This window comes from Triturus cristatus, chromosome 8 (genome assembly GCF_964204655.1).
Source record: "Triturus cristatus chromosome 8, aTriCri1.1, whole genome shotgun sequence".
NCBI classification, from domain to species: Eukaryota; Metazoa; Chordata; class Amphibia; order Caudata; family Salamandridae; genus Triturus; species Triturus cristatus.
The window spans coordinates 245,559,320-245,578,454 of record NC_140591.1 but is presented as its reverse complement, the minus strand read 5'-3'; the positions used below and the strand labels follow the sequence as shown (position 1 = coordinate 245,578,454).

Genomic DNA, 19,135 nt, shown 5'->3' with positions numbered 1-19,135 from the left:
TGGGTTGTGATATATATTTTTCGTGGGAGGTCAAGGACGAGTCTTGCAGCAGTGTTCTGTATGGTTTGAAGTCTTTGTGGAAGGTATGTGGTGATTCCTACGTAGAGAGCATTGCCATAGTCCAGGCGGCTGATGATAATGGCCTGTGTCACGTTGTTCCTAGTGTGCAGGGGTAGCCAGAAGATCTTAATTAGCATGCGCAGAGTGAGGAAGCAGGCAGAGGAGATGGGGTTGATCTGTGATTTCATGGTCAGCTTGTTGTCTATGATGATTCTGAGGTTTCTGGTATGGTAGGTGGGTGTGGGTTCAGGTCCCAGGTCTGAGGACTATGAGGTATCGCTCTACGGGTTGCTGTTGACGCCGAAGATCAGTACTTCTGTCTTGTTCGTGTTCAGCTTTAGGTAGTTGTTCTTCATCCAGCCGATGACGCCTGCCATGCATCTGTGGAAGTTGGTCCTGCTGGTGGTAGGGTTGTCTGTGAGTGAGACGATGGGTTGGGTGTTATCTGCGTAGGACATTATGTTGAGGCCATATGATCTGACGATGTTGGCCGGCGGGGTCATATATACGTGAAAGAGCGTAGGACTGAGGGATAAGCCCTGCGAGACAATGCAGATGATATCCATGGGTTCAGAGGTGAAGGATGGTAGGCAAACTTTCTAAGTTCTTCCGGTGAGGAATGAGGCTATCTAACTGAGTGTGTCTCCTTGGATGCTGATGTGGTGGAGTCTTTTGATCAGCATGTGGTGTGAAATGGTGTGGAAGGCTGCCGAGAGGAAGAGGAGGATTAGAGCTGCTGTTTCTCCACGGTCGAGGAGGGTTCGGATGCCATCAGTGGCTGCGCTCAGGGCGGTCTCTGTGCTGTGATTGCTATGAAAGCCAGATTGGGAGGTGCTGAGTAGTTGGTTCTGCTCTATGTGTGTTGTGAGTAGGCCTGGGCAAAAATTTCGTTCCGTTCGCGGAAATTGCGATAATTTGACATTTTTGCGTTCCGCGGAGAGCGCGAAAATGTCAAAAATTCCGGTTTCCGCAGCTTGGCGATAATTTGTTTCTTGCTCGCGCTGTAAAATGATACATTCTCGCGCGCGCGCGATCGCCTTACCTGAATCCCTGCGTTCGCCGACAAGTTTTCTTGATCCGGTCGCGTTCTCCATGAGATGTTGTATTGTTTTTAGCCATTTGCGCTGTCTCGCGACAGTTCGCGCCCGCAGTGACGTCATGCGTCGCGCGATCACGTCTTTCTTCTCGCGATCATGCACCGCGAGAACAACTCAAAACAAGATGGCCGCGCCCGCAAGCAACCACATGGGTAAGTTGGCGACCCGCAACCATGCAGAAAATCTCGCGAACATGCCGGAAAAAAACTTCCGCATCTTTGCGATATTTCTGCTTGTTTGCGATAATTTTAAACATTCTCGCGATAATTTGCGAAGGTTAATTCCGCAAATTCCGCCCACCCCTAGTTGTGAGTTGCCAGTTTATGGTCTTTTCCAATACTTGTGCCGGGAATGGGAGATAGGAGATTGGCCGGTAGTTTTTGAGTTCACTGGGGTCAGCGGAAGTTTTTTTGAGTAGTAGTCTGACTTCGCCGTGTTTCCAGGCACCGGGAAATATTGCGTGAGTGAGATGTTGAGCAGGGTGGTGAGTTCCTGGCCGATCCTTTGATTACCAAGTTTGAAGATGTGGTGCTGGCATGGGTCTGTGGAACCCCCGAGTGGATAGATTTCATGATGGAGATGGTTTTCTTGGTAGACAGGAGGTTACAAGTGGTCAGCCTGTGATTCGTGTTGTTTGTGGAGACGGTAATTCTGGCGAGGAAGTCCGAGGGTGAGGGCTTTGAGACATTATAATGGTCGTGCGTGTGCTGGTGAAGATGAGCCTAGATGAGCTCCTGGTGACTATCCAACCCCATCTGAACTGTGCATCCACCCCAGACATCATGGGTGAGAATTATTTGATCTGACGGAGGAGGATTCAATGATGAGGGGAGCTGCAAACTCTAATGATGCACAGATGCCCTCCATCTACATCCTATGCCACCGCTAATGCTGATGCCTGATCACCTGCCACTGAATTCTAGGGGTTAGGGCTGTGAGGATCCTACCTGGGGCTAATCACTGGTGCCCCGACTGCTATCTTCTCACATCAGCTACCAGTGCTTTCCTTCTCCGCGGCCTACCTGTGATTAGCAGAGTCACGTGGTCGGACCTTCCAAAACACAGCCGGCGCTCCATCTGGCTAGAGAGGTGGTGAGGCTGGGCCCCCTTCTACCTCATGGGGTTGCATCAGTGACTTCGAAGTGCCAGAGCCAGCGGGGAGTGGAGGGGGGCACTGCAGTCCACATCATCCTGCTGCACATACAGGTAACAGGAGGCTCGAATCTCCGCAGAGGTCCCAAGGCAATAGGGGCCATGGGTGAACCTGTGGAGCCAGCCGCCGGGCTGGGCTGGGCTAACCGGGTTGCCGCCTCTTCCCACCTCCCCCACCACATATCTTCTTTGCAGCTTGGTACGCTGACACATTTCTTTGAGGGCTGTGAGGTGCACACCTGCCCCAAGCCTGGCTATTAACTGTTGCCGGCAGGCATTCTCCACAACTGTACCCAGTGGGGCCCTCTCATTGAGCAGCACTATAAGGACCCCATACGCGTTTTACTTTTGATGATCCGGCCCCAAATTAATGAATACAGTTCACCCTCCAGTGCCTTGTGGCCCATTGAGAGCCACACCCAACACATAGGGGAATTAACACTGATCTGGCTCTCACCGTCTTCTTCTTGCAACACTGTTGGGTATACTGCCAGTTCCAGGAACATTGCCTTCCTCCATTTGCATGGCCCTCCAGCTGTTACAACTGTACTGCCAGCTTTGGCCATTGCACCTGATGGCTCCGCAGTCTACGGCCCAACGCTTGAGCCTACGCAGCTGTGCACCACAGCAAAGCCATCTGCAGCACCTGGGTCAATTAATACTGCTGGTGTTTTGCTTTTTACGATACCAAAGGAGGATGATGGACGGAGCGTTTGAGCAAATCAAACACTCGCCCCCAGTCAACTGATCTGGGTTTAATCCATCATCATTCTTTAGCTCACTCCACCACCCCAGTTCAGACATGGCCATATGCAAATCAGTCTGACCCTGTGCCTCATGGGAACAGTCCAGCCCGAACTGCCAAGCCATGTCTTCCCTGGACCGGAAACAAGCATCCTGGGACCGGTTTCGGGTTCATAACCCTCGTCAGCCAGGATATCTTGAATCCAGTGGCAAAGTGAGCAAGGGACCCACGTCTGGGCATACCCTGCCAACTTAGGGCGAACAAAACGATACCAAAGGGGGATGATGGACGGAGCGTTTGAGCAAATCCAACACTCGCCCCCAATTAACTGATCTGGGTTTAATCCATCATCATTCTTTAGCTCACTCCACCACCCCAGTTCAGACATGGCCATATGCAAATCAGTCTGACTTTTTACCCCTGCACCGGTCATATTAGAGTACACCTGCTCCAGAACATGCACCTGTACAGTTGAGATAGTGGCCTGCTCCACTGTCATGGGCTCTGAGCTGTATTCACTGAAGCCATCTGTGACATATTTCATCAAGCCTCCATATCCCATGGTGCCCAAAATCATCCATGCAGTCACCAGCTATAGCGGAGGGCAGACTCCCTGGTGACACTGGCCCATTGCAGCTTGCTGGTACAGATGCAATCATTACTGAACTCAAGGCAGGCTTTTGGGCCATCGATGTCCGCTTTGATACCCTTGCCATACGCCTAGAGTCCATGAGCAAACACCTTGACTGCCTTGACAACCGTCGGGAAGCCGCTGAGGACAGGATGTCGGACCTAGAGGATGGGGCCTCCCAAACTATGAAATACTTGGAGAGAATGTAAAACCTACTTTAGTCTGTGGACATGAAGAATAAAGATTTAGAAGCGAGAGGCAGGCAGGCAGGCGGAACAATTTACGCAATATAGGGGTGCCTGAATCCACCAACAATGGTCGCCTTGATCTGTTTGTCGAAGGGCTACTGGCTGACCTATTGAGCATACAACACTTTACTTCCACATTAGTGGTGGTGCGGGCACATCGCTCATTGGGGCCATGCCCCAATCCCGGCCTCCCCCCCAAGGTCCAGAATTGCTCCCCTCCTACACTTCAGAGACTGAAATGTTGCCTTAAGACTGTGAACAGGGCCCCCTACAGTGGCAGGGCTCCACCATCTCCTTCTTCCCTGACTTTAGTGCTGTGGTCCAAGAGGCACGCCGGATATTCACAGATGTCAAGTACACTTTCTGGAAACTAGGACTCTGCTATGGTATGATCTAGCCATTACACCTTAGAGTCGAGGTCAACGGTAAGTCACAATTCTTTGACGTCCCAGCTGCGGCCCGAACATTCTGCCAGCAATACTCAAGTAAACAACCATCCTCTCACTGCTACACTCCGAACAGATCCCCACCAGACATACATTCTAGAGCCAGTGCCGACCGCCTTCCCAAGGGCTGAACGCTGTTTTTCCCTCCTACTCTACTACCGTCCTGCTCAACTGTCTACAACCTTTCTTCAACAGTCATGTAGACACGTTCAATGCACTCTCAGTTTCTACTTACAAGTTCACAGGATCTCATTAGACAATGCTTTTACTGATCCTATATGTATGGGTGTCCCCCGTAGCATTGCCACCCCCTAGTGGTACACACAAATATGTTCTTATTATATTGTTGTTTTGCTTAATTTGGGATTAGTTCGCCGGGTCTGTACTAGGCCTTTCTGAGCCTGGTGGAAGTGGAGAGTGGGGTGGTTGTTATGACAGTTTGAGTCGCTGCTTTCTGCTTTCATTGCTGCCTTCATGTACACTTCAGTGACTGCTTATTTTTCTTCTCCTCTTCTGATTGCGTTATGGGTCGTGCTGCCACCTTGAACCAATTCTCTGCCTATCAAACTCATATCCTGGAATGTGAGGGGTCTTGATGACCATCGCAAAGGCAAACAAGGTTTGCAATACCTCGCCCAGTATGGCGCACATACAGCTTTTACTTAGGAAATGCTTCTCTCCCCTGACACACTACACACTTACGCATCCACCTGGGGCTCACCTCGTTTCTTTTCTAGCTACATTTATTACTCCAGATGGGTTTGTACTCTTGTACACAAAAACTTGCCTTTCCACCCCACCAGCACTGTCATAGATGATGCTGGCAGGTATGTTGTAGTCGCTGGTATGCTAGCAGGTCATTCAGTACTATTGGAGAACATTTACGCCCCCAATGTAGCCTTCTGGAGTTTTATAGGACACTGTCAATTCATATTGGGGGTATGGAATTGGACCATCTTATTGTGGGCAAAGACTTCAACCTCCTCATGGACCCCATCACGGTACTGTCACTGGCCACCAAATCGAGATCACTCACATCTGCGACACACACTACACATTGTGAGACACCTGGCACCTGAAAGGCACCTCCAACCTGAAGTTCACCCATTACTCGGTCCTGCTCAATACTTGGTCCAATATCGACTACTGCCTTATATCTGCCACCCTGCGTCCATGGTTGCTGTCTACCAAAAATCTCTCTCAAACACTATCAGATCACTCTCCTGTGAATATATGACGTTACAACGCAAACATTTACAATGCATGCTTTTACAACACGGGTTTTACATCGCAACCGCCATTACAGTGCATGATTTTACAACGCATGCCATTACAACGCATTTTTTTTAAAAAAAAACTATCATTACAACGCATTCCATTACAATGCATACCATTACAACGCATACCATTACAACGCATAATACTTTTAGGGCAACAGTAGGGTAAGTGTTGGATAGTGTAGGGGTAAAGATTACTATTCCCACTCCAGTGAGTGCACCAGTAGGGAAAGTGTTGAATAGTGTAGGGGTAAAAATTACTATTCCCATTTACCCCAAAACCCATTCCCACCCTAAAACTAAAAAATCTCCATAACTTACCTTACAATACTTTGTAATGGCATGCGTTTTAATGGCATGCATTCTAATGGCATGCGTTGTAGTGGCATGCGTTGTAGTGGTATGCGTTGTAGTGGCATGCGTTGTAGTGGCATGCGTTGTAGTGGCATGCGTTGTAGTGGCATGCGTTGTAGTGGCATGAGTTGTAATGGCATGTGTTGTAATGGCATGCGTTGTAGTGACATGCGTTGTAAATGCAGTTGCGTTGTAAAAGCAGTGCGATATAATGACTGCGTTTCCCCTCTCTTGTACTGGTCCTCTTTCACGCCCCCTTTGGTGGCACCTGTGAGAGACACTGGCACTTCCATACCCTGGCGATGAAAGATGAACTGTTTCGTTCTGACCTGTGTGCAGCAGGTCTGGAATGTTTCTGCCTAAATGAGGGCTTAGTGGCTTCCCACGCCACCCTTTGGGAGGAGTCCAAAACCTATATTAGGGGTATCTGCATCTCTAAACACTCCGGGGTCCTCTGGGACTTTCGTGAAAGCCTCCAACCCCTCGAAAGGGCCTGGATATTCAGTCAGCACAGGGCGCTGATGTGTCTTATGCCTAAGTCCAAGCATCCTTTCTAACTGAGTACTGAGAATTGGGGGACCGCAAAGTTCCTTTTCTTGGCAGATATACCAGAGCATGCAGATAAGGTGAGGGCGAATGACCAGGCTGTACTCTAGCCTGCCTCCTCAATGCACAGAGGGACAATTCCTACATTCCCGAGATGAGGGGAGATGGGGCACATGGATTACCTCCCATGATGGTATTCTTGATACCCTACTCCAGTACTATATCCGCCTTTATACTACCTGTCTATCAGAGGATACCTCTGCTCAGATGGACTACCTTGACGAGGTGGCCATGGTCTGGATCTCAAATCCCCAGCTTCAATCCTTGGCGAACCCTTATCCTGTGAGGATACTATAGAAGCAATCAATTTCCTAGACAGCTCCAAGGCTCTAGGCCTTGATGGCTACACAGGAGAATTTTACAAACATTTCAAATATATACTGCCGTCACGTCTGCTCATGGTCTATGATGAATCTCTCCAGTTGGGCGCTCTGCCACCTTCCATGAGTGAGGCTGTAATAACCCTCCTTCTTAAACCCAGCAAAGACCCCTTGCACTGTGGCTCTTATCGACCTTTGTCGCTCCTAAATTTGGATAACAAAATATTGGCGAAAGTTCTTACCAACTGTCTCTCCCTCCAAATTAAGCAAATCATCTCCCCTGCGTAGTCGGGTTTTGTTCCCCATTGCTCTACATCATTGAATTTGCATGCAGGCTTCTCAGTACTGCACAAAATGTATCCTGCGATCCCCACTGCAATAGCAATCTGAGACGCCAAGAAGGCCTTCGACTCCTTGAAGTGGCCTTTAATACCCGCAGTACTTTACAAACTAGGCATACTGCTTGGTTTTTCTTCTCTGATAAACCTCCTGTACACACAACCCTCAGCCTGCTTTAGAGTCAATGGATCACTTACGGCTCCATTTCCTGTAACGAGCAGTACCCATTGTCACCCTTACTTTTTATAATTGCAATTGACTCACTGGTCCGACACCTTCAACTGTGCCACCTTCACTGTGGCTTCCAATTGTAAACGGGCCCACTCCTTATATACCTCTATGCAAATGATATCTTGCTTTTCATCTATCAACCACAGGGCCATTTAACCCACTTTTTGCATGAACCCATTCTGGCCTTCGGATCAATTGGTCCAAATCTGGACTTTTCCCTTTACCCCTGCCACCAAACAGACCTCATTTGCTTTGCCACTGACTTAGTGCGATGAGCCAGTTAAATACCTTCACTCCAACAGGTATCAGGTGGTGAGGCAGAATTATGGCACAAATCAATCAATGGATACATCTTCCCATTTCAATGGCCGTCAGGATTGCAATAGTAAAAATGGTGATCCACTCCCGTTTCCTTTACCTGTTCCTTCACATGCCCATACCACTTATCAATACAATTTGTCTTACTCTGCGTGGTTTACTCCTTAAGCTTATTTGTGATGGTCGAAGGCCTTGTGTAAGCTGGAACACTATGGTGCTCCCATTCGAGAACGCTCATCATTGGTAATAATTCTGACGCCAGGCTGCTATACACCAAGCCAGAGGCAGATCATGAGGCACCCATGCCACTCACCTCCATACTCCTTCGGGGTTCCCCCTTAGACCCAAAAGAAGTCCAAAAGCTCTACACCACCTTCTAGGCGTTGAGGAAACTTCACTTACTACTGGCGGATAATCCTTGCCTCCCCATAACCCGCAAAACCCTGGTGAAATGCACTTTGTCACGATACAGTCACCGCACTTTTGGTAACCTATTCCCTAATGGACACACCGTCACACTCCACGGACCCACACTTTAATGATGCTCCACTCATGGATCGTTTTGTTCTTCACAGTACCCCTAATGCACTGAGAACTGCCATAGGGTCTTGTTCATTAGCACTAGATGAGTTCCGACACCTGACGTTGGTAATGAATGATTCAGATGGATGTCGACTTGTATCCAAACTGTACCATGCTAGCATTGCACTGCTCCCGACTAAAGATATAAAACTTAGATCCTACTGGGAACGCAATCTTGGGAGGCCCATCACTGATAAGATGTGGGTGGCATGCTGTGCCCAGACTCGACTGGTGTCTCCCAACCATCACCACAAACTTCTTTGTTTTATGTTTTTACGCCACGCCTACATAAGTTCCAATGACCAACATAAATATGACCATACTCGCTCCTCTTGTCTTAAGTGTCACACCCCAGAAGCGGACTTTCTCCATATGGCATGGACTTGCAGACACAACACGCTACTGGGGTGAGATTGTTTTTCCCTGTTGATGCAAATGTTGAGGTTGAACTGGATGCTAAACCACTTGTTGCACTGTTGGTGTATGTCCATGACCTCCTCAAAAGCTCTAGATAATTTCCTGCAATGGCTTTGCTCCTAGCCAACTGTGAGGTTGTAATACACTGAGGGTCAGTGCCTGCCACCTATTACAGCTAACTGGCTTACTAGCATGCCATATTGTGACACTACCAGTGAACTATATGCCTCTCTCCAACCCCCAACCTCCAAATCGAAAGATATCTGGCAACCCCTGTGAGATTATATGTTGTCCACTGCTGACAAATCCTAGACCTGATGTCCTGTCATCCCAGAGCCCTCTCCCTCTAGTCAGTAACTTATTCTCTGATCGCCATGCACCCCATACCCTCTTCAGTAGCTGTTTAAGGATGAAAAGCAGTTGCGGATTGTTGAGATCCCAGACATGCCTCCCCCCTCCATCACACACTCCTCTTCCTGACTCCACTCCCCTACTTTATATACATTCCCTACTTAGAGCGTAATAAGTTGACTCATCACCACACATTCCCTTTAGACGGTATGGCCTTAGTGACCGACTATCTTCCTACTGGAGACACACGCAGGATCTGTTGGATGTTTTTCTTGTTTTACGTTCTATCATTTATGATCATTGTGCAGCATACATGGACTACACAGTGTCTGTCATTAATACCTTCATCACTCTGCACTATTGATCCTTGTACTATTTCTTTATACAATGCTGTACTATGAAGACCATTCATGCACTACTTGTATATGTTACTACGTGGTCGCTTCACTTCAATAGCCCATAATACACCTGTATGCTTTTGTATTGTTGATTTTTCTAAAATGAATAAAAACTGTTTTTTTAAAAAGGGTAATGTATGTCATTGTTCCACCATGAGGTTTTTAACCAGATGTCTATTGAAACCCCTGGCCATGTTTTAATTTACTTGGTAGATAATTTAGGAGCAAGTAACTTAGAACTTTTAAATCTATGGTAAAAGGTGGAACACAGAAATAGATGGTATACGTGTACTTTCCTTTATGTGTGTTTAGCTGAAGTTGAAATATGAGAATTCACTCATAACTCCTGAAAATGGATTTAAAAACCACTGCGTTTTTGTTGTTGTAGGATCAGGAAATATCACATGCAGAAATATAACAAAAACTCTCACTGTCTTACCTGGTAGGGGAGTACCTGTTTGCAGGTGAAAAATATGATCCTTGAATTTGTTCAAGAGCATCTTCCAACCTTGGGACATGTTTTCTGTGCTCTGCCTGGACTAAATACAGACAGAGAATTGTTAAGACAATTTGCAAAGCATGCATGACAACAGAAGTACCTTCCAAAAAGAGCCCAAAATATATTTTAGCTCAAGGAAAATATCAGAAATTACTTGCAATAACACACACACGCACACACACTATTTATGGGACGTTTCTATCTGGGAAATGCAAATTGTGAGGGAATTTAGGATAAAGATATGAAATCCATGTTAAACTAAATGAGGAGCCTTGTGCTTGTAACCTTTTGGAGAAAAGCAAAACTGGCAGGTGTCTCTCACCCCTTCTCTAGTGACTTATGCTCTGCTGGATGGGAGTGTTAGGAGTCAGGCAAACATGCCAGAGAATTGCTTATCTGGAGGTGATGGTGGAATGGAGAGCCCAGCCCTGGTACATCAATCAATATGCACACTTAATGCATGGTATTTCACAATTCAGGCCTCGAAAAATATACTCGTCCACTCACCATAGTGAGCCAGATTTTATCAGGGCAAGCAATTTTTAGGGCCTGCTGGTCCTTACTGGCCAGAGAGCTGGACCTGGCAAAGAACATCTATTCTGTTGATTCCACAAAGAATGAGCAATAAAGAGGCATTTCAATCTTGTTTTTATCTTGTCACATTTGCCAGTGCATTCAAAGACAAAGGCCAAATGCCAGCTCATGTCTTCTTAGCTACTGATGTTTACTTTTCTTTCTCTGACTGCAAAGTTAGAGAATTTTGTAAAATGAACTGTCTGACAAGGGAGCGTGAAAGGAAAGGCTATGGGATGCCAGAATTGTTTTTTAACATACAACATTTAAATAGCTTCTAAACAAACTTTACAATATTAAAAAAAACGGACAGTAAATAATGCACTTTTTTTGATAATTGAGACTTGTGATGGAAGCAAAGATTTTTAGAGAATCAAACAAATCATAACATTTTATCTGGTGATGTGCAAATTATAAATATTTCCTGAAATCTGATTTCCCCAGATTATCATTTGAACGCCATATATTTTTATCAGAAAAATTGCATGTCAGAGGGAAACTTTATGGCCATTTCAATGGAAAAATGTACTGAATTTAATGACAGTACACTACCATATTGTGTTTAAGTAACATATTTATTAATAATTAGAGTTTTTAAACATGAACTGAGAAACATGCCTGCCCTGATGATAATGCTATTGGTGAAATAAGAGGCATGTCAGGGGTCATCAGCACCCTATCTGTGGGCTACAATCTTATTTTACGTGGACCAAAAGTTTAGTCTATTATATCAAACAAAATCTCTTTTTTGTACAGCAGACATGCTGAACTCGCATATTTGAAGGTGCTCTTATAGGTGATAAAGAATAAAAAGGTGACTCTGTGAAATAAAATATCTGCCTAGTATCACACAATTTGAGACCAATTTCTGGGTCAAGCGTATTACAATTAGGGCTAATAGATTATTCAAGTTGCTAGACCTGCAGGTCTGGTAACATTTTTATGATTTTGTCAGGGCTGCAATTATATGTTTATTTACTATGGGATACATGTTTGATCATGATTATAATAAACAACTGATTAGAAAATATGCAAATAAGGGTGAAGATTAACTGAGCCCCACACATATTTCATCACACATCCCTAATTTATTAGTCTATTCCCTACCCAATGTATCTGGTTTCAGCGGCCCAGTCTAAATGACTGCATAGGCTGATTAAGCTTTACTATGCCGATCCATGAATAGTCCCCTACCTAACTTATGATGACAATGGGTCAGCAGACATCATTCAGCTCTTCAGAATTTCTCCTCAGCAACTGATCCATGTGTCTAACTTCGCCCCTACAAGGGTAATGTACATACCTGTCTTGCTAATGGTGTCTTATGGAGTGATGGGGGTAATTTATGCTTGGATCCTTCTAGGCTATAAATGTGCAAACAGTTCCTCTCCGTAGAAGCAAATGGAAGCCAATGCTCTATTTTCCATCTCCTATCCAAGGTGGATCTCAGCCAGCTCATCATCCCCTGCAGCTATGATTACAATGTATCCACCAGAGAAGTGAAAAGTTTTCCTTCTCTGTCTGGTTAATTTTTAAGGCAGTCAAAAAACATGGGTGTTCCTAAACTAAAAACATGGCAAACAAAAACTTATTTCTAAGCATTATCATTCAAACAGTTAGTCTGCTGTCTAGGCCCTATGCCTGTACAGACTTTCTTTAATGTTAATTGCAATCATGTTTACAGGGAATCAGGCATTTGTTTTTTGTAAAATACATGATCATGCAAAAGCCGTGTCACACATGACAACACAGCTAACTCCATTGAATGTGCTCTGACTGTATACATAGTGAATGACTGGCTATCCCCATGAGTGTATTTAATTGTATGTATGGCTACATTCTTATGGCAAAGAACATGCACTGGTGGTATAATGTTAGATGTCACATGTAGACTGTACTCACATGAGGGCTATTACATGCACGTCTTCAGCCCTGCCATTCCACTACTGACCTTTAGAGAGTAAAGCTGCAGGAGCCCATGTCAGAATAAACTATTTTTGACTTGTTTAAAAAATACTATTGACTTGACGCATGTCACCTATAAGTGGTGCCTTGAAGGCCACAAGGTCTGGGTACATAATGTGTAAAGTGAGACATATCTATTAAAAATCAAAGTTACTACAGTTCCACTTTGGAAATAACTATTGACTTCATTCACTTATTGTTAGAATGTTTAACACAAATCTAATTCAGTAGTGTATATAGATTTATTTGAAATAGGCTGCAAAGATGATTTTATGGAAGATTGCTTTTCTCTGCCTGCAACCCCGAACAGTAGTTATTCCTGTTCTGATTAGGCTCTCTTATAAGAAAGTGGGTTACTGGTTGAGGTGAGTCAAATCCTACTCAAGCAGCAACCACAATTCTTGCCAGGATAAAATTACAAGCAACCCCAAATTAACCTGTGCTTAACCCTCTGGTAGCTCAGCACAAAAGAACAAGGTACCTACCTTCAGTAACGCTTTCTATGGTGGGTACAGTATCTGCCTGTGGATTCCTCACGCAGAGTTGCGTGTGGAGCAATTCCATTGTGACGTCCTCGTCAACGTGGAAGAGCTGAGGAGAAAGGTTTTTGTGGAATGCTGCGCATTGGGGTAGTTCAAAAGGTGAGGAATACACAGGCGGATGTATCCATCAGAGAAGCAGTCAGGTTTAACTTAGTGCCAATGCATAAAGTATTTATGCAGCACCCAAACAGTAATAAAATGAAAACACAATTTAAGAAAAATTCCACACCAATTACAAGAATAGACTAAATTGTAATATATAATTTGACACTAAAACAACAAAAATCCAATCAGTAGAACCAGAGTTATGAATTTCAAAGGTTTTTAGTAAAAACGAGCACCTAAAAGATCAAAGCGCCAATTGCAGTCATCTAGTTGCACGAGACCGGGTCAAGGTCGAAAAAAACTGGCAGACCACAATGGTGAGCGCTTTGGATACAAGAAGTGGATTTGGTGCGGTCAGCGCATACATTTGGACATGGAAGAATTTTTGAGAAAATGTTTAAGAGGGAGTGTAATAGCCTGGAAGCCTTAGGTAGAAGCAGCTGTGAAGATTTCTACATTCGGACTTAGTCTCCTTTTTGGAATTCGAAAATCTCCAGTGGGACGAAGCAGGAGGCTCTAGCCTACGATAGTTCGAGGGGATCAGAAACTTTTTTTACGAAGGTCTGGTCAACAAGATTTGCTGCTGCAGAGAAGGACAGAGCAGGAGCAGCCTCGAAGTCAGGCCGACGGGCGATGCACCTTGGGCGCATAGACAAGTAGGTTGGTCCTGGTCTCCCCTTGGTTCTCAGAGCAGTTTTTGGTCAAAAAAACCTTAAGTCCTCAGTTTGAGATTTTTCCCACCTGAACACCTTCAGCACTACAACCAAGAGTCCAGGACTGGTAGGAGGCTGGCTTACATCACTAAGGAGTGATGCCCCTTGCACTAATCTAGGCAACACTTATGGTGATTTTAGTGGTCTATGATAAGCATAGAAACCTCTCAAAGTGGTAGCTGTGGAAAGCAGCCTTCAGGCTTATCTCGAAGGAATGTAAAGCAGCTTGTTTTACCACATTTAATCGACAGTGTAGATTAGATGAAAAATAACCACACAGTGTTTTATAAAAAATAAGTCTATTTGTTATGCAACACAATCACTAACACATTGGTATATCTCCTACCCAGAGATATCAACAATACACAGACGAATACTTCAAAATAATCAGTTAAGTAGCATAAATAAACACTGGTCTCCAGGAGGGGACCAAACTATATTCTAAGAAAGTGGAATGCGAACTGCAAAGGAGAATAGGACTTGGACCAGAAGATTCAAAGGAGCTGGAGAAACAAAGAACCACCCAAGGTAAGTACCCAGAAACCCCACAGAGGCTGTGAGCAGAGTGGAAACAAAGCCACAGGCCCAAAAGAAGTGAATAGAGAAGTCGCTGTTGCAGTTTTAAAGAAGAAGGACACTTCCCAGTGGACTCCGATGAAGCCCTTTGCAAGACAAAAGGTTGGAGAGCCACCCTACCTATAGATGCCCCAGAAACCAGGTCACCTGCACCAGGGAAGCCTGGTGCATAGGGGTGAAGTGACCTCGGAACCTGCTGTAAACGACTATGGAAGACTACGAAGAAGATGCCTCTAGAGAAACCTGCTAACTAGTCCGGTGGAATCCAAGGGTGGAATCTTGAAGAGGAGAACCTGCAAGAAGAGGGGACAGAGTCTATGCCACTTGGAGGTGACCAGGAAGCACAGAAGAACAATGTTGGGAGGTTCAGGAGTGAAGAAGGTCACCTTGTCGCTGCAGCTGTGAGGACCAGGCAATGAGGAAGACCAGGAGCCATGCAAAGAGGTGTCCCCTGTGTGATGTCGGTAACTATGTAGTCAGTGTCTGGCGGGAGTACCAACAAGCCTTGGTAGCTACAATTGGTGTGGAATGCAAAAAGATGCAAACGTTGGGACCAGCAAGGCCCAAGGGACTCACCAAATGCAGGAGAGTCAGACAGGCCCTGAGCAAGCAAGAGAGCCCACTGAAGCAATTGCAGACCCATGAGAGGACCCACAGGCCGAAGGCACAGGAGCCGCAAGAGGACGTCAGGCAGCTCACCAAAGATGGAGGCCCATGGTGCAGAGGATGCAGTGAGGATGCTGATCTTCAATGAATGAGGTGCTGGAGTCTCTGGCTTCTTGTAGCCCAAAGATCTCTGGTGTGCAAAGCCAACAAGTCTTAGCAACGGAAAGTCAATGCGGTGCACAGGGGTTTGGTCACAGCGGCTCCGACGAGGGATACTGTCCTAAAAAATGAAGAGAAGACAGGTCAGGCCTCTAGGGAGCAGCAGAAACACCACCTCTGTTGCTGGGCCTTGGGAAGTCCGTAGGACACCTGGAGCAGCAGAGGAGTCAACTTCATTGCGTTGCCTGCAGATGCAGGAAAGTGACTCATTCACTCATAAGGAGATTACTTCAGATGTCTTTGATGCCCACAGGTTTTCTGGAAAACCGGAGCGAAGCACAGACACAGATGATGCAGAAGACTTGAAGAACAGCGAGACCAGGAGCAGCAGGAGCCTTCCTTGATGCAGTCTTGGTTCCAGTCGAAGTCCAAGTTTCCAGATGGTCGAAGAGTATCCTGGATTCAGAGGTGAGTCTTGTTCCATGACGTATCTGAGGACCCACCCACAGGGGAGTCCTTAAGTACCCTAGGAAAAGAGTCCCAGACGAAGGTCAGTACAGAGGGAAGGATACTCCCCTGTCCTTTGTCCAGTTTCGTATCTGAGCGGGAACCAAGGTTTCCTGAACTGGCTCAAACCAGAGCATGCACGGAGAGCACCAAATGTGACCTTCAATGCAGTCTGGTGGCACTGCAAAGCACCCCCACCCCAGCCCAATACACACCTTCCTGTGACAGGAAGCCTATTGTTCTACCTTCCCCTGATCAAGCTCATCTCAGGAGCAGGAGGGCAGCCATTATATAGTTAGATATCTTGTAATGACTGATGTCCACTATATACCTTAAAATGGCTGATCACGATTACAAAGCCTGGGGAATCGACTCTGGGTTTTGTAGCTGTGTCCTGCTCATTCAGGGATACCCTCGGACTTATAACCAAGCACCCTGCCCTCAGGACTGAAGGGTCAACCAAAGGGGTGACTTATTAGGTTTTAATTGCAGTGACTTCAGATACAAGGAAACTTATATTTGTTGAGAGGGGTGCAAGCTCCATCTCACACAGGCTGCAATGACAGGCCTGTAGTCAGATTTTAAGTGGACTTCCATGGGCGGCACAATACATGCTAAAGCCCATGAGAGACCCCTGGTATACCTATGCCCTGGGTACCTCAGTACTATATACTAGGGACTAACAAGGGTATACCAGTAGCCAACTGTGGATGTGCCAAAGTAGTTCCAGATCCAATTTAGGGGAGAGCACAGTTGCTGGGGTCCTGATTAGCAGGATCCTGGCAGACTACAGTCAAAACACACTGACACCAGGCAAAAAGTGTGGGTAACCATGAAAGCAAATCCTTCTTTCCTACACATTCTTTGGGGTTTAGGACTGCCTCAAGCTAGGCTCCGATACAGGTTCAAGATGGCGGGATCCTTTTGTGTCCTTTGCGGCTCTGAACAGGAAGCCAGCAAACTAGCCCTTGAGGTCACTTTGTTAGTACTGGGTGCAGGTGAAGATGCAGGGCTCACACAGCAGGAATGGCATCTCACGTTTCAAGACAGGCTCCAGGCAGCAAAGCAGCCCTTCCAGGTATATCAAGGCAGGCTTGCAGAGTGCACAGCAGACAAATGAGAAGAATAACAAGGTTGGCCTCCAAGGTACAGATAAGGGAGGGCAGAACCATATCACTACGGGCAAGAAGGAGGTTGGGCACCCAGGGGAAGAAGTCCTTTTAAAAGGTCTGGTGCTTTGACTGCAGTCAGCCAGGGCTCAATTGAGGATACTTCACATGCCTCAGAAAGGTCTCCATTATTGTGGCAGTCCACAGAAGGAGCGAGTGATGTGCTATGTGGAGACTAATTCCAAGAGGAAAGGGTCAGCTATGACATAGTGTCTCTTACTTGGAAGTTGGACCCTGAATACGCTGGGTAATCTGGTGGCTCTTATGGGGTCTAAAAAATACTTTCAGTAGGCATCAGTGAACACGATACCCGTAACTACACATCTAACTGACCTAGGTAGAGGACCAGCTGGTTTAAAAAGGAGACCTTGCCCCAACAGCAGCCAAACAAAATGCATTGTTGTCCCTACTTGTGCTTATTGAAACTTCAGAATTTGAATTTACTCAATCATTCTGCTGTCAGCCTGAGAAAAATTTCAACTGTATGTAAATGTTACTCATCTAAACTAATGTCATATTATGTTCCTGTTTACATCTTAAATTAGAAATGTGCAACCTCGTCCTACCAGCTAAAAGTGACATATCATAGGTTATCACCTTTATAATATGCTCAACAATTTTGATACAGCTGAGCCGTCAAAAAGGCACTTGGACAAAACACCTTCACTGCTTTTTGAGTTTGACTGAAATTGTAATTGTTTGAAGAGTTGGAGAACCTATTGTCTTAATCTGAAAGCAAACACCAAAGGTTTGCAAGCAAGAATTTATTGTGTAGTAATGATTAGTGGCTCTGGGATACTAGTCGTAAACAATAAAACTAATTTGTGATGTTGTCCAAGTAACCAAAGACTGCCTCAGAAACCTCAAGGTAAGTCCACATCAACAATATCAACAATGCTATAATGGCAAGCATCAGTGACATCGTATAGTATTGAACTTTTGGGACTACATCAACATTTAATTTGCATGTGACAGCAGAATACGGGAGTATGGCGAAAGTAACAATGCTTTCGGTATATGGAACAACACGTGTCTGGCTATGTTTTAACAAATGAAAAGAAGAATTGTAAAAGATTTGGTACATTCCAATATGCTGGTGAATGGTTTAAGTTGTCTAAACCATCAACCATTTTTACATTGACTTCAATTTATGAGTTGTCCAACCTGTTCTCCTGCGTTGAGATGGCGGAAGGTGGGCACGCTGAAACTTTTCGGTGGCTTCCTGCAGTTTCAGCTTCCTTTGTCGAAGGATTTCCTCTCTAAATCGGAGCTCTTTCTCTTCTTCTTCTTTGCGTTTTTCTTCAAGGGCTCTATTTTTAGTTATGAAAGTGAGACATAAAGGAAGAATAAACTCAGTGGCTAGGAAAAAGGTTGTCATTAGAAATAGTCTGAAACACCTTCAACTTAAATATATTTAACATCTAGTTCTACAGATGCATTAGTCACCTAGAATGCTGATTACAAACATTTGATGGTGTTTAAACAGTGCTAACCTTGTTTAAGGGTGGTGGCTTATGCCACCTACTTTCGGACCGTTAAAAAGTTTGTTACTTTTGAGAAGACATCACTGGTCCAATTAACTAGAAAATATTTTAAACATTCTGCAATGATCCTTGTTCTGTGCTTGGTCCTAAGTTCTCCAGATTTGATGTGGTGTACACGAACATAGATTCACAAAGCACTACTTGTGCCTATTTGCAAAACTGGAGTAAGTGCCATTTTAATGACTTGATATAAGGTTGATTATTAAAGAAGAGCATTGTGTTTGAAAGAATAATTGAATTCAGACTTAAGTTGAGTAAATACAAATACACAAGGCCATTTTGATTAAGTTTACAGGCAGTCCATTTGTTACTACATTCCTCATAGATGGCTATTCTGGTTGGCTTGATTTGTCTACTATGATTTATTATTTGTTGTTCACTTCTGTGTATTCCTTCCCATTTTTATTTATGATGTAAATTGAAAACTGTATGTCTTCGAATATGTTCTAAAATCGATTTGATTTGTGGAAACTGATACCCAACTACCCTTTATTCAGAATATTTATTTAACGAGCCAGAGCCACTATTCTTCTAGAAAGTATAATTCCACAGGTACATGCTCATGGGTCCCCAGACCTTGGTATCTGAAATAGTGTGCAGAGCTG

General features: G+C 45.1%; 1 protein-coding gene across 3 annotated transcripts in view; it reads right to left on the bottom strand.

The window, feature by feature from the left end:
- The window catches only part of CEP126 (centrosomal protein 126), a 315,130-nt gene that overhangs the window by 215,950 nt on the left and 80,045 nt on the right, over nucleotides 1-19,135 (bottom strand). For 2 of the 3 annotated variants that reach the window (XM_085621438.1, XM_085621440.1), the window contains exons 3-4: nucleotides 18,151-18,296; nucleotides 10,012-10,111 (exon numbers count right to left, since the gene is read on the bottom strand). In XM_085621438.1, coding sequence (XP_085477564.1) covers nucleotides 10,012-10,111; nucleotides 18,151-18,296 — 246 coding nt within the window. The remainder of the gene's footprint in view (nucleotides 1-10,011; nucleotides 10,112-18,150; nucleotides 18,297-19,135) is intronic. The other variant, XM_085621439.1, reaches the window with a different exon arrangement.